General features: G+C 20.0%; 6 protein-coding genes across 6 annotated transcripts; 2 read left to right on the plus strand and 4 right to left on the minus strand.

Moving 5' to 3' along the window:
• Nucleotides 1–13: 13 nt before the first annotated feature.
• On the minus strand, nt 14–992 carry SRAE_X000072900 (BcDNA.LD19727; the record flags this gene model as incomplete). Its single annotated transcript, XM_024645108.1, has 4 exons — nt 14–91; nt 142–627; nt 673–873; nt 927–992. 4 exons carry the CDS (start codon nt 990–992, stop codon nt 14–16), a joined length of 831 nt encoding a protein of 276 aa, XP_024510599.1.
• A 2,927-nt stretch (nt 993–3,919) lies between these two features.
• Nucleotides 3,920–5,481, plus strand: SRAE_X000073000 (Major intrinsic protein family and Aquaporin-like domain-containing protein; the record flags this gene model as incomplete). Its single annotated transcript, XM_024645109.1, has 4 exons — nt 3,920–4,423; nt 4,486–4,688; nt 4,733–4,856; nt 4,945–5,481. 4 exons carry the CDS (start codon nt 3,920–3,922, stop codon nt 5,479–5,481), a joined length of 1,368 nt encoding a protein of 455 aa, XP_024510600.1.
• A 163-nt stretch (nt 5,482–5,644) lies between these two features.
• On the minus strand, nt 5,645–7,474 carry SRAE_X000073100 (Astacin-like metalloendopeptidase; the record flags this gene model as incomplete). The annotated part of the gene is made up of 4 exons (XM_024645110.1): nt 5,645–6,249; nt 6,361–7,029; nt 7,149–7,308; nt 7,385–7,474. 4 exons carry the CDS (start codon nt 7,472–7,474, stop codon nt 5,645–5,647), a joined length of 1,524 nt encoding a protein of 507 aa, XP_024510601.1.
• Nucleotides 7,475–10,361: 2,887 nt separating this feature from the next.
• On the plus strand, nt 10,362–11,132 carry SRAE_X000073200 (Dimerization-anchoring domain of cAMP-dependent protein kinase, regulatory subunit and Myosin-like IQ motif-containing domain and P-loop containing nucleoside triphosphate hydrolase domain-containing protein; the record flags this gene model as incomplete). The annotated part of the gene is made up of 3 exons (XM_024645111.1): nt 10,362–10,512; nt 10,573–10,999; nt 11,036–11,132. 3 exons carry the CDS (start codon nt 10,362–10,364, stop codon nt 11,130–11,132), a joined length of 675 nt encoding a protein of 224 aa, XP_024510602.1.
• Nucleotides 11,133–12,130: 998 nt separating this feature from the next.
• Nucleotides 12,131–12,787, minus strand: SRAE_X000073300 (Hypothetical protein; the record flags this gene model as incomplete). Its single annotated transcript, XM_024645112.1, has 4 exons — nt 12,131–12,380; nt 12,425–12,542; nt 12,598–12,668; nt 12,717–12,787. The coding sequence occupies 4 exons, from the start codon at nt 12,785–12,787 to the stop codon at nt 12,131–12,133; spliced, it is 510 nt and encodes a 169-aa protein (XP_024510603.1).
• A 2,009-nt stretch (nt 12,788–14,796) lies between these two features.
• Nucleotides 14,797–16,405, minus strand: SRAE_X000073400 (Amino acid/polyamine transporter I family-containing protein; the record flags this gene model as incomplete). Its single annotated transcript, XM_024645113.1, has 2 exons — nt 14,797–16,227; nt 16,289–16,405. 2 exons carry the CDS (start codon nt 16,403–16,405, stop codon nt 14,797–14,799), a joined length of 1,548 nt encoding a protein of 515 aa, XP_024510604.1.

Raw genomic sequence — 16,405 nt, forward strand, 5'->3', positions numbered from 1 at the left:
TAAATAACTTGCATTATCTTCTAGATTCATTCTTTAATGCTCCTTTATTTATACAACAGCAATATGTCATTGTTAAAAAAATACCAAATAACTAAAACAAAAAAAAATAACTATTAAAATGTAATTTTATTATTATTTTACCTGTACTGCACTAATAAAAACAGACAATGCTACTGCTAATGAAACATGTTGTTTTGCTTTTAATTTTATTGCATTAACACAACCATCAATATTAAGAAATCTTTCATATGTCCATAGCTCTAAGTTATTAAATGAAACACCACAATTTGTGTCATATTCATTTAATCCATTTATATTACAACATGATGTTGGCACTCTACCATAAGTATTACCACCAATTCCTAATTCAATTCCTTCATCTAATCCTTCTTTATCAATACTCCATGAAGTTTTTAACCAATCACGATAACTATTAACACCACAACATTCAAAATCTCTTTGTAATCTATCTATAACGGAAGTATACTCATCATCAACCCCATATTTTGTGTTCATTGCTTTTGTCATTGAATCACCAACATACTTTTCAAGTTTTTCTTTATAATTATATGCTATTAATGCACAAGCAAATTCAAGGCAAAATACAACAATTAATATTATACAAAACTAATTAAAATGTTTTCAATTAAATATAAAAATATATAAACTTACACAAATTAACATCCATTCACTTTTTTTCCAAACACCACAAAGTCCACAAAATCCTAAAATTGTCATTATACTTCCTACAATTGTTAACATATATGCGGATGTTGTTATTGTATATGCTCCATTATTAATTGTCCATAAATCATTAACAATTGGATCAAGAAGCATCAAAAGACCAATACACAAAGTACCAACACCAGCTAACTAGAAATATATATATTTATATTATTAATATATATAAAAAAAAGTAAACATACCCAAAAAAAAAGATTAAGAAGGCAAGTGGCTGATCGTATAAAATTAACACAACATGTAGATGGCATAACTTTAAAATATATATATATATATATAAATATTTTAAAAAGTTACAAAATATTCTTCTAAAAAAAGAAAAATAAAAATGATGATGCAAAAATTATATAATTATTCAATTTTTTCCACTTCTTTAAAAAGAAACAAACTAAAAATGATTTATTTTATTATCTCTATTTTTATATAAAAAGAAAAAAAAAAGTTATTTATTTGAAGTGACTAAAAAAGATCGTTTATAGGGTAATAAATTTACACTTAAATATAAAATATTTTTTTTTATTTAACATAACCAAGTTATTTATTATATGTATGTGTAAAAAAAAATATACATATATATTTTTTTAAAATAAAATTTTAAATTGTAATTTAAGGAAAAAAAATACATTTGTACAAAGATGGATAAAAATGAATATGAAAAAATTAAATATAAAGTATGAAATATAAGACATTGTTATTATAAAAAATTTCTAAATGTGACAAAATATTTGTTATTGAGTGTAATTTTTTTTTATTATTAATGTTGGTAAAAGATTAAAATTAATATGAAAAGAAGATAAGTAGTTAAAAAAAAATCTTTTTTATTTTTTTAAAGTAAGTTTATCAATTTGTTTATTATATTAAGATGATAGTAAAGTATAAAAATTACATCACAGTTTGTCTATGTAATATATTATAATAAATAAATTTATATATTCTGTTCAATATATTTCTTTATTATCACTTTTTAAAGTAATAATTATTATCCTATTGTCAAAAAAATTGATTTATCTTTTGAGAAAAAGTTATCATAAGATTAATATGTTATAAGATAAAAAGTATCTTTTGTTAAAGTTTAAAAATGTGGTATAAAATAAAAGCTATTGTTTTTAAAGCATTTATAACAATTATAAATAAAATATTAATAAAAAAAATGGTGTGATATTTAAAGATTTTGATATTATTTATAAAATAAAATGAACAAAAAATTTTTATAATAAGTAAAAAAAAAATTACTTTATACAAATATAAGAAAAAAATATGATTTTTTTTTGAAAATATTTATTTTTTTAAGTTTAAGTAATTAGTAATGTATTAAAAAGATGTTAAATTTTTTTTTAGATAGATATAAGAAAAGCATATAAAAGGATGTAATTTTTTTTTTTTACAATTTAATATACGAAAATGAGTTTTATTTTGAAAAACAATTTGAAATATTTATTATTTTTAGAATTAAAAAAATAATGCTATGCTATTTTGTGAAAGAAAACCAATCTGAAATTAATTTATTTCAATCTATTGTATAATTTTCCGAGATTTTCAATTTTCTTAATTATCCAAAACTTCTTATTCTTTTATATTTTGGTTCTTCAGTATAATTAATGTATGGGAAATAGTAGTAAAAAGTTTTGTTCAAAGACTTTTATATATACATATATTTTATTTATAATATTTCTTTCTTTACTTTTATCTTAACATTTATATTGGGTGAAAAATTTACTTTATTAATTTTTATCATTACATTGTTTAATATATATAAACTAATTAGGGATCTCAATTTTTAAATATAAGATATGAGAAAAGAAAGAAAGAATAAAATGTATTGAATATAAAATTAACATCTTTATTTTATTAAAAATAAATCACAAATAGATGTTATTTCATTACAAATCAAATATCTTCCAGTGAATAAAATTTTTTGCGTTGGTTGTTAACAATTTCCTCAATAGTTTAAAAATAATTAAACATAACAATCATTTATTGGAGAGATAAATAATGAGCCTTTTTACTAAATGATAAATGTACGGATATTTAAAGTATAAAACAAAAATAATTATTCATGTCAAAATTTATCAAGAAAATTTTGTACAAAAGTTAATTAACTGTACTTCCTACAAATTCATTAATTTTAATAAAAATAAATTATTTTAAAAGAAAAGAAATAATTTTTATTTAAATAATTACAAATGATTCAATAAATGTTTCATTTATTTATAAAATAATTTAATAAATGCAAATATATCCAATTATTATAGTGTCCTCTTAAAATTTATTTTTATCATATATAATTGTACTTGACATCTCTTCTAAATAATTTTATTTCATAATATACTTTTACTTTATCAATATTTTTACAATTTTACCTTTTAAAAATTATTTTATTTATTTTTTTATTTTATTTAAAATCTTTATATAAATATAATATCTATTTATTTTTATCAATATAACATTATAATAATGTAAAAAAAAAATTGTATTTATATAGATAAATTTTTATTTTTAATAAATTAAATAAAATTTAACAAATATTTTTAATTTTTCATATAACTTTCTTTTAAAATATTTGAGAGTATTTTAAATAAAAATATAATACTTTAGGGACATTTATATTTAAATTATTGGCATTTATATATTTACATAAGTTATATGAAAAATATTATAACATTAGTAAATTCAACATTCGTCAATCACAAACTAGAGATACTAATATAATGATAAGAAGGTAATAATTCTTTTTAACTATTAAACTTATCTTTTATAAATGGATTTTAGTTAACAATATATTGTATCAAAATTCGATTATGCCGTAATTTATGAGTCTTTTATATGACAAAGAAAATATATGTTTAATTTTATTATTCTTATATCAAGGTGATAAGAAATTCTTTGATTTTATATAATTAACAATATTTGTAATTATTTTATGCAATTCTTAGAAGATTTTTAATTTTATATTATTATTCTTTATCTATTATTATATTTTTTTTTTTAATTAAAATATATTTCTTAGAAGTATATTAAAAAATTTTTTTTTTTATTATAAATATATATTACATAAACAATATATCAAAAAACGTCATGTTTTTAAAGTTGTAATTATATTTAAAAAAAATATCATTTATAATTTCATATAATTATTATTTTTTTTTTAAGAATATATTAAATTTTTTACTTATTGTAAATGTATTCAACTTTGACAAGGCCGCAACCTCCTGTTCCATATAAAACAATGTATACGCAAATATCTTCTAATCCAGTAATCTATCCAGATGAAATATACGATACATCAACAGACACAGGAATATCATTAAATCAACCTATTGGAAATAATTATTTAACAAATAATGGTACAAATAATTATAATTATGGAACTTATACTAGTCAAGTAGATAATATTAAAAATAATGATTTAATTTTTAATACAATTCATGGTATTGATAATAATAGTAATAATTATGATGGTGAACAAATACCTCAATACCATGATAATGATAATTTTAAAGAAATATATTTTTCAAATAGAGATATAAATAATTTTAATAAAAGTCAATTAGTTACAGAAACTGATATGGAATTAGGTACTGAACCATATCAAATAAGAACAGTTTTAAGAAATGCACCAAATCAAATAGAAACAAATAATCCAAGACAATTGCTTATTGAAACAACTTCTTTAGAAAAAAAAGTAATAAAAATCTTTTTATTTTTAAAACTAAAAAATAAAATAATTATATTCTTTTTTTTTAGTATAACTCTAATTGCTCAGCAATAATCGACCGAATAATACGACCAATGGTATCTGAATTTATTGCCGTTACATTTATTACATTCATTTATTATCATATTAATGAAGAACTTCAAGATAGATATTTACAAAATCTTCAAAAAATTATATTAATGTCATTTCTGGAAGCATTAATAATGACATGTTTATTGACAATCTTTCAAACGTAAATATTTTTATTTATTTAATTTTTATAATTTTTAATTATAGTGTTCATATGTCACCAATGATATCAATAGCACATCTTTTTGCTTTGTCAACATCATGGTTTATTTGTATTATTATGATATTTACACAATTTGCAGGAACAGTAGCAGGAATTTTATTATATAATGTATGTAAATTTTATCATTTCTTTTTTTTTTTTATTATTTATTTTAATTATTAAAATATATATATGTATATATTTTTTATTATTACAGGTTACATCAAATAGTTTGGATATAATACAACCAGCTTTAATTGATAATTTAAAAGTAGAATGGAAAATAGTAATGATAAAGTTAGTTGTTTGTCAATTTGTTGGAACGATGCTTATAGTTATGTGTAATTTAATTATTACATACCGTTATGGAAGAGGGGCTATATTTATAGGAAAAATAATAAGAGGTCCTTTATGTTATTTTACAAGTATATTTTTAGCCTCCTTTTTATCACTTCTTCATTCAACTGTTTCATGGAATCCATTACAAGCATTTTCACTATCATTTTTAGAATCTATACGCTATAATAATATTCAAGTTTGGGAAAATCATTATATTTTTTGGTCTGGACCACTTTTAGGTACACTTGTAGCAGTTGTTTTATATAGAGTAATATTTGCGCAAGATGGAAAGCGTTTAAATATTTTCTATTGGTGTGGTCCATCAAATAAAAAATCTAACTCACAGACATTAGTTAGTGTGCCAAATAATTTAGAAAATGGTAATTGCTGTCGATACATGTCTCAGCATGTATAATCATTTTCCGTATAAACGTTGCAATTATCACACATTTTAAAATACTATCTTTAGGCAAAATGATACTAATTTTTATAGAAATACATTTAATTATCATTTACAAAATTCTACTTATAAATTAAAATTTTTTTTAAATAATAGCTTTTATAAAATAAATAAATATTTAGCAAAAATCACAACTCTTGGGACATTTTTCTTTCATATACTCTCTAAACATTGCTTGTTGACACATACCAGAGTCAGCCCATTTTCCACACCAGGATCTAGAATCTTTACAATTATTATCTTCTTCATAATCTATTGGTTCTTTAATTTTTTTACATAACCCACAACTTTTTGGGCAATTATCCTTCATAAATTTTTTACTTATCTTTATTTGACAATGATTATTTTCAGCTAAAAATTTACAATCCCTTCTCTTATCTTTACAAAATTTTATTTTTAATTTTGATAATTTTAACATTCTTTCATTTGATTCATTATGACGATTATCATCTTCACCTGACTCTATATCTACTATACTACTACCAATATTAACTTCACTATCACCACCAGATATAGATCCTTTTTTTGATGAAAATCTTTTATTATACTCATCGCCATTCTCAATATTTTCTTTATCTTCTTCTATTACACTATTATCTATTTCTTCTTCTTCATTACTATCAACTTCCACTTCTTGCTTAATAGGTTTTTTTGATGTTTTCTTTAATTTTGTAGTGGTTGTTTCAATAACCTCTTCACTTATTTCGTCAGTTGGTGGTTTCACTAAAAATAAACGTTTACTTTATTTTATTTAGTAATATTTTGTAAAGTATAAATAGAAAAATGTTAAAGTTTATTCTTTACGCAATAAAAAATGTACTTCAAAAATCTTACCTAGTTGAGGACAATTATATAGCTTGTTAATTTTATATAAATCTAAAGGTGAGAAACCTACACGTTGACCAATTTCTACACCTTTTTTACGCGGTTCAATAGTTATTTTACCATTTTTACTAAATGCTGTTGATGCATAATGCATAACAGAACCATAATCATATTTTGTATCCAAATGATCAATCATTTTTAAATCATATTTTTCAAATTGATCTTGTAAACCAGCCTCAACATTTTCCCATTTAATATTAATATATTCATCTCTATCTGATCTTGATTGTTCATGAAAAAATCCAACAGAATGCATTAATTCATGAATAATTATACCTTTTTGTATACAACCATCACCTAATGATACAGGTTGTTTACCACCAACTCTTCCTACTAATGAATAACATCCATCATCAGGAACAATATGAATATAATCAACATCTGCAGCTGATTTAGGTGCAAAGTCAATACATGTTAATTTTCTATATTCTTCAATAGCTTCAGCAATTTTTGAACGACTAAATGATGAATATTGTGATGATATAGTGTAAGGAATTCTACCATCTGACCATTTTAAATATGTTTGACGAACAGCATTTCTCATTACACCAAAAGTTTTATTAAAATTTTGTTCTCCCATAAAACTTTTGATACTACGTGCTGTCAATCCATTATTAACTATAAAATATAAAAAAAAAAATATATTTATATATATTTTATATTTAATTAAATAAATTGAAAATAAGGATAAGAAAAAAAAAATATATATACATAAATAATTTTTATAAGTAACTTACTAATATCTCCTTCAAATCTATTCTTATTATACATAGCTGAATCATCAATTACCTCGTCTATATTATCACCAGATTCAATTGAATCTCTAAGTACTCTAGCATTTATAAAATCACTATCATTTAAAATTGTTTCGTGATCAGGAATTGTTTTATCAAAATACTAAAAAAAGATGTTGGTAATTATTATATAATAAAAAAAGACATATTTTTTGATAAATTGGTTGTTTTTAACATACCAAATCCTTCTTTAATGCTTTACCATTAGTATATTTTAATAAGAGAAAAATGTAAAAAATATAATATGTAAAAGATAAAATATGTAACATATTTATTATATATTATTTAACAAATTATTATTCAATAATATATATTTTAAAAATATTTATTGTATTTTAATATATATAGATAATTAAATTTTAAATCTCATTTAAGGTATCACTCAATTCTTGTACCGCCTTTTCTAAAATTATTTCTTGATAATCTTTTAAAAAATAAACAGGTTTTTAGTTATAAAAAGTTTATTTTATCAAAATTTTTAATATATAAATATATAACCTTAAGGTCTATAAAACTTATATTTTTATTTTAAATATCTTATATTTTATGTTTATGTTTATATATATATATTTATTCTTTTTAATTCATGATAATTCTGAAGATTAAGAATATTGTCATTATAAACTTATAATGTCTTAATTAAACTCTTTACCTTTTTAATATTCTTGAAATTTTCTTTTTCACAACCTAATAATAACTTAAAAATCGGCTTATGAAAAGCAGTCTTTGTTACCTATCTTCTCACCTTTTTTATCAAATACTTCTTTTAAGCTGTTTCTCAATATTTTCTTTTACTAGAACATTTTATTCTTAATTCTTATACAATTTTATTATTAAAGCCAGTTTGATAATAATAAAAATAGCTTAAAATTTTATTGCATATATTTATAGTATCATTTCTATGGACAGATATATTAAAAAAAAATTAAAATAACTTTTAAGAATAAAAATAATATATGGATATAATAAATTAATAGATAATTAATGTGATATAACAGATATAATATTATAAAGTGATTAATAAAAATTTTTATTAAAATATTATAAATATGAAAAGTGTTTTTTAATGATAACAATTAATGTTATTAAAAAAAAAGTTAATATATTAACTCATTAAAAATTTTTGACTTAAATATTTCAAATATTTGTATATATATATATTTTTTTATTATTATTATTAAATAGAATAAGTTAAAAATGCCATTTGTTAAGTGAATAAAAATAAACAATACATATGTAAAAGAATAGCATTAAATATTGTTTAACATATTTGTTAATTTTTATGAAATGATTAGTGTACTTGTGATGATAACTCACCGTTATTTATATAATATTCATATTGTCTTTTAAATAACCAAAAAATGAAATTATTTTATGCTATTAAATATAGTTAATTCAAATTTCTTAATATTTTAAAATTGAAGTTAAAAATGTATATATATACGTCATTTAAAGTAGATAATTTATATCTAAATTTGTATTATATGTATATATATATGTTCTAATATCCATTAAGAAAGCTATTTGTATTCAAATATATTTCTTATGAATGTGATTCTATTTCTTTTCATTTTTACATTTTATATTTAAAATTTTATCTATAACTACCACTAATATTTATGCTTAATCCGTTGCTCAGTGACCTGTAAAAATAATAAATTTCATGAGTAATATTTTAGTAAGCAACAATAATAAATATAAATATACATTTATATTTTTTTTAAAAATTGAATAGATATTTATAAAATTGTTTATTATAAAATATAAAATAAAATAAAAAAAAAAAACATTAATTCATTTAAATAATTTTTTATTTATTTTATAACTAATTTAACATGATAAATTATAATTATATATTTAAAATAATATAATTAAATAGTAATATATTTGTTAATATAAATTTTTAAGTGTTTTTACTAAAAAATTAATTATATATATATTTGTTATGATCAAATAATATTCATCTTTCTAATGTTAAATGTCAACAATCAAAATTTTATTTATTATCATTTTCAAGTTAATACTTTTTATTTTATAACATTTTAAATGCTTTCTTAAAATTTTAAAAATATGCCTTTCTTTTTTGATCTATTATTTGAAACAAACTTCAATTTATTTTTTAAACAACATATTAAAAGTTATAAATATTAGCTAAAATATTTATAACGGATATATAAATATATTTTAAATTTTATAATACCAATATAAAAAAATAGTAAACCATTTTTTTTATACAACATTTATAAGTAGAAAATATTATAATGTGATTTATCTTAATACGTCATTTTCATTATAAAAAATATTAATTATTATTCTAATAAATAATTAATAAAATTATATTATCAATATATATTAACAAAAATATCTTACATCATAATTTTTTAAAAGACATTTCCGTTGTACATTACTTTGTACTAGTAAGAAAATGACTTAATGAATATCAAATTTCAGTAACGTTGACACATATATCTATTTCCTCTTAACTAAACCGTGTTAGATATTTATACGATGTTTCCATTCTTATAATATAACGTAAAAAATAATGTTAAATTTTAATCTAGCATTAACATGGTAGAGAAATGTCTAAACATATCCTCATAACACAATGATAAATCAAACTTTTTTCCAAAATATTTGCATTTTTATATAATATGTTACGACATCTTTTAAATTTAAACTTTTATCAATATTGTTAAGAATTTTTTTTTTACATTCTTTAAATTTATTTTAAAACATTTTCTATTTTTTTTTTATTATAAAAATATTTGTCTTATAAGTAACTATTATATAAATTTTATTCATAGTTATTGAAGATACTATCGAAAGTTTAGTCATAATACATATAATAAATAAAAATTTATCTATATATATAGCCCCAATTTATGTTACATTATACACAAATTTATAAATACATTTATTTTTTTGTAATACTAATGCTTACCGTTTTTTTAATTTTTGATGGCATTTATAAATTAACAAATATTTATATTATCTTTTGTTTATTTATATAAATAAATATATATTTTTTTTTATTAATTAAAAATTTTTATAATTGTTTAACGTGATAAAATTTTTATCATTAAAAGTTTTATATTTTTTATCATTTGTTTTATAAAAAGAAAGAAATATATTTTTTAGTATTAGAATAAAAAAAAAATGACTGAACAATTGTCAGATAAGTACAAAATTCCTGAAACTCTTCGTCCATTGCTAGAAGCATTAGCAAGAGAAACAATTCGTGCTCAACCAACTGATGTTGTTTCTTTTGGAAAATTATTTTTTGATATTTTATCTCTTCATCAACAAGGTAATTTTTTTTTATTTTTATTATATAAAATATCATTTACTTTTTAACAAAAATATTTAGATAGTGATAAAAGTATTCTTACTGACAATATCTCATATGATATGTTTCGTATGGATCTCCAACATCGTTATAAAAATATGACAATGAAAGAAAATATGATTCGTTCTGCATCACCAGAAGATGTTGCTGCAACTAAAATTCAAGCAGCTTTTCGTGGGCATCAAGTTAGAATGCATCCAGAAAAGTATGGTGTTGATGCTGAATTGATTAGACGTAGATCGTCTGACAAATTAGCAAGTTTGGATTTTAAGAAAGATCAAAAGCGACATTCTATTGGAGGTTATTCATTGGAACATTCGCAAACTCCAGAAGATCGTGCTGCAACCAAAATTCAGGCAGAATTTAGAGGATATATTACAAGAAAAAATATTCAAGCTATGCGTGAACAAAATGATAATGCTGCTACAAAAATTCAAGCTCATGTTAGGTAAGTAAATAAAAAATTATTAATCAAATTTTTTAGAGGCTTCCTTACACGTAAGAGACTTGGAAAAGAAGGTCTTATCAGTCCATCTCGTTCTCATTCCAGTCTCCAATCTCATAAAAGCGAAGAAATCTAACAAACTAATCAATCTTCGCAAAAATGAATAAGATATTAACAATATTTTTTTTAATCATCTATCAACTGCTTACGCTTAAAATTAATTTTATCATTTTTTTTTTGAATTTATGCAGAATAGAGTATCTTGCTTATAAAAAAAAATATCAATAATAAATTATGGAATGAAAAAAAAAAGTACTTATCCAGTTTAAATAAATTTTGGTAAAATATTTTTCACAATTTCTTTATATTTAAGCATTAAATTTTTTTTAAAAATAATATTTTTTTAAAATGGTTTTAATTCATTTCATTTCATTTCATTTTATTATAATAATTATCAATTTATTTCATATTTACAAACATTTATACATGAATAAAGATAAAATTTTAAATTAATTTTTTTTTAATTGCACTAATATATAAAAAAAAAGAAAATTTTCCCATAAATATTTAATTTATTATAAATGAATAAAAATTTCTTTACAAGATTTCTTATTTAACATAAAATAGTAATGGATTTTAAAAAAAGAATTTATTGATAGTCAACAACAAGAATATATCTTATTAAAATTCTTCATTAAACATGTACTTATTTAAATGATAGGAAAACATAAATTTTCTATCTTAAAAATATCAATTTAAATATTTATCTAACAAATAATATGATAACAAAGCATCTCATACATATTCTACAAAACATTTTTTAATTTAATGTTAAATATAAAGTTGAAAATATAATTTATAATTTAAAATTATGGAAAATAATTTTGCAAAATGTGTAATTGAATTTTTATTAAAAAAAAAGAAAAAACTCATAAATGTTTAACAAATAGTTATAAAATTTATGTTTTTAAAATTGTTTTAAAATTAATTGTATATTTTTATTAATATCATCATACTCGGCAAGGTTAATTTTTTTTTTATTTTGAAAATTTGTCGAGAAACCATAAGTAATTTAATATTATTTCCGTTCATTATTTGATAGTATTGAGAAAAAAAAAACCACCAAATAAATTTTTAATAATGATTTTTCATTTTTTGTTGATAAGTAGGATAAATTGTTTCATGTCCATAGTAAGAAGAAGATGATGGTGCACTTATTTGAGATGAATTTGAACTTGGTAAACTTTGTTCAGGATATTTTTTTTTCATTTGTCTATCAGTATATCTATTGTATAGAAATAAGGACAAAATTAATATTAATGCTGCAATTATAACGAAAATAAATATTATTAATAATCCCAAAGCATATCCAGTTGTGGATGATCTTAAAATATTATTATTTATTAAAAATACTACTTCAAAACATACTCTATAATTTCACTTGCCGTACAACAACCATTTTGACAACATCCAACTTCACAAAGATAAGATATTGGTGAGTCAGAAATCAAATTTTTGTATTGACAAATCCATTGGTTATCGTATGCTAAACAAAAAAAAAATTTTTTTTTTATAAAATTAAAAAAAACTATTTAACATACCAGAATATGAAGAATGTATTTGTTCTCCCATAAATTGTTTAATATTAACAGTTGTTGTTGGTGAAGGAGATCTATATATATATAAATATATTAATACTTTTTTTTTAATGAAAACTTACGTTGTTGATATATCTCCTAAAATAACATAATTTTGATTATTACTACCTGGTAATGCATCCCAACGACTCATTTTTTATTTTATCTTTTTATCTAAAATTATAAAAAAAAAAGTAATATAAGAAATTCATTAAGTATAAATATCATAAATTATCATTTTAAAATTAAATAAAATAATTTTAAATAAATAAAAGTAATTTAAGTAAATGAATTACGAGAGAAAACGACAAAAAAAAAAGAAAATTTCTTTATAATTTTGTAGTAACTTATATATAAAAGTTGTTTTAAAAATTGATAAAAAAAAATGAAGATATATTTGTTATGTAAAAATTGTTTATAAGCTAACAGTATTAATTTTCCTATTGAATAATTCCTTTATATTTAATGTTTTAAAAAAATAATGGATTGTAGGTTTATAAAATATTTATAAGAGCTTAAATCAAGACAATGGTCAGTTATATTGTTAAAATGATTTGATTTAATGGTTAAAACTATATTTTGTAAACATTAACGTTAAATAAATATATATAAATATATTATGATGAATAAAGTTTATTAGGGAATGTTAGAACATATTTAAAATGTTAGGTAATGAAGTAGTGGGATATGAAGAGGTGTGCTCTATTCAGATGACCGATAACAAAAGTTAAATTGTATTTATTAAAATTTCACTTTCATTTAATCAGCATAAGGTAATTAAAAAATTTTAGCTAAAGTATTTGTGATTGAAATGGAATGTTGGTACACTTTAAAAGTACATGAGTATTACTTATGTATATTAAGAAGATAATTAAAATGTATTTATATATATTTATATATTCTTATGGTAATAATTAATTTTCTAAATGTAAAATAAAAATATTTATAAAAATAAAATTTTTTACCAATAACAAAAAGTACGTTAGACTTTTTTCTTAGTCACATAGTTTTAAATATAAATAAAAAAAAAAGAAGGATAATCTTTATTAAAACCTGTATTCTGTTTGATATTTTTCATATAAAGATAAAATTTGATATATGAATATTTAATGTGTGCATATAAAATTAAAGAAATAAGTATAGAAGATTAAGTTAAAATGTTTTTTGATTTATTGTAACAAAAATTAATACAATTTAGAATTTAATATTATTTTACTTAAGATAACAACTAAGAAAATTGTTAATAACTTATGTTTAAAAGTTTATAATAAAAAGAATAAAATTTAATAAAAATAAAGACGTATTTGGTAGTATAAATCTTTTCTTTTGATCTAATATATCTAATTGTCACTTTGAATATTATAGAATTAAGCCATTTTACTTATGACAGAGATTCTAATTGACAATTTTATTTACTTTTAGAACTAAATAAAGGTATATATGATCAAAGACTATTTATTTGCATATTAATGGTAAACAAAACATGCTACTTTTTCAATAAAATTGTCATTTACCAATTGACGGCTTTTAAATGTTACAAAAGTATAAGAAAAAATTATTTTAAATCAAATAATATTAATCATTGTACCATTCATTTATTGTCCACGGTTTTATCAAATATATTCTTATTAATACTTTTATATTATTTATCTAATTTTAGTATTAAAATGTCTTATATGGTTACCATAGTTTTTAAACATGTTATTGTAGTTTTGAAAAAATAATTAACAATATATCCATTATTTATTAATATTTATCAAAAAAAAAGTTTAAATTGCAGTAAATAAAAAGATTTTTTTTTGAAAAATAAAAAACTATGTTTCACATTGAAAAATTGTATAAATATATTTTTATTTTAAAAGTTAATTTATTTGTTTGTTTTAAACGATCAAATAAATAAATTTTTATGTTTAACAATTGTAAAATTATGGATAATTTTGTAGTTTTGATTAAACTATAATTTATTTAGTACAGTAATTTAAAAAATGTATTAACATAATTTTATATATGTATATAAAAATTATATACAATAAAATACAAAAATATTGCAATAGATATATTACAATGAAGTTTTATTATATAAAAAATTTTTATATCAATAATTAATTTTTTTTAATATTAAGTGATACACAAAAATATTGATATCAAAGTATAATTATTATTTTAAAATCTTTTCCTAATATCACTATCAGTTTGACTTATTGAATCATATTCTAAAGCCTCATTTTCATTACCAGAAATAGCATTAGATGATACCACATTTTCAATTTTATCTATATCTTCAGATGATAATTCTATATCTGATAATCCATTAAAAACAACTTGTGCAATGACTGCTGCATTTCTATCTACAAGTGCGGAATATTTTTTATATAATTCAAATCTTGATAATGTAATATTCCATTTAAATAATATAAAACATATTAATCCTACAGCTAAACAAGCTAAACCTACACGTGCTATTTCAAATTCAGTTACAATTGTATATATTGTTAATGTACCACAAATTAAAACAAATACTATATGCATAATTATTGGCATTCTTGTAGCATTTGGATGAACTGGTATATGAAAAAATCTAATATATAATAAAGCTATCATTGTAGTTCCACGTTGAGACCATTGACAAAAAGATACATAATTAATAAGTTGATCTAAATCACCAACAAATGATATAATAATTGCAAGAATAACATGAACTAAAATTGCGACTCTTGGTGAATCATGTATAAAATTTGTACATGCTATAAAACTTGGTAAAGCTCTTTTTCTTGATGCTGATTGTAAATATCTAGAAGCAGAAAATATTGTACTATTCATTGAACCAATAAGTACAATACTAATAAGAAATGGTACAGCATATTGAAAATCTCCTAAAGTTCTTTGGGCAAATGTTGTTGCAACAGCTGTTGAATCTAATATTTCATCTATTGTTAAAACAGAAAAATATGCAATATTTAAACAAACATATATAAGTGCAATTGTAGACATTCCAAAAATAATTGCTAACGGCATTGTTCTTTTAGGATTTTCAACTTCTCCAAGTCCAAAATTAAGAATATCCCATCCATCATATGAATAAAGACCACTAAACATTGCTGTAACTAATCCACTACCAGTAATTGGTTTACCATAAAAAGGATCTTTAAAATTTTCATATCCTTTCTTAAAAATTAAAAAATAAAAACCTGTTACAATAATAATTGATGATGTAACAATTTTTGATATAGATGCAACTATTTGAAATCTAGAAACAATTTTTTTTATAGAAAAAAAATTTAAAAACATAAGTAACCACATTAAACAAAAACCAAGTAATTTTTCAGCATAAACATAATTTCCAGTTGTACAAATACCAAAACCTTTAAAAATATATGTACTAAATGCTAATGCTTGTACTGCTAATGTTGCTGGATAAATAATAATACAACCAACAAACATAAAAGAAAATGCTACTGGATGCCATTTAACATATGTAATATATGAAAAATCACATCCAGATTCACGTATAGATGTACCTAATTCAACATAATTAAATGCTCCAAGAGTTGAACAAAAAGCTGATGCAATCCAAATAAGTAATGATGTTCCAATCTAAATAAATTTAATTTTTTAAAAAAATAAAAAAAAAATTATAAATAAAATATAAACATACAGAGTTTGCTGATTTTAAAATTCCAGTAGGTGTTATAAAAATACCTGAACCAACAATATTACCAATAATATACGATATGGCCCCGAAAAGGCCCATTTTATTATCATTTTTAGTCAT

Source organism: Strongyloides ratti (genome assembly GCF_001040885.1).
Source record: "Strongyloides ratti genome assembly S_ratti_ED321, chromosome : X".
In the NCBI taxonomy this organism is placed as follows: Eukaryota; Metazoa; Nematoda; class Chromadorea; order Rhabditida; family Strongyloididae; genus Strongyloides; species Strongyloides ratti.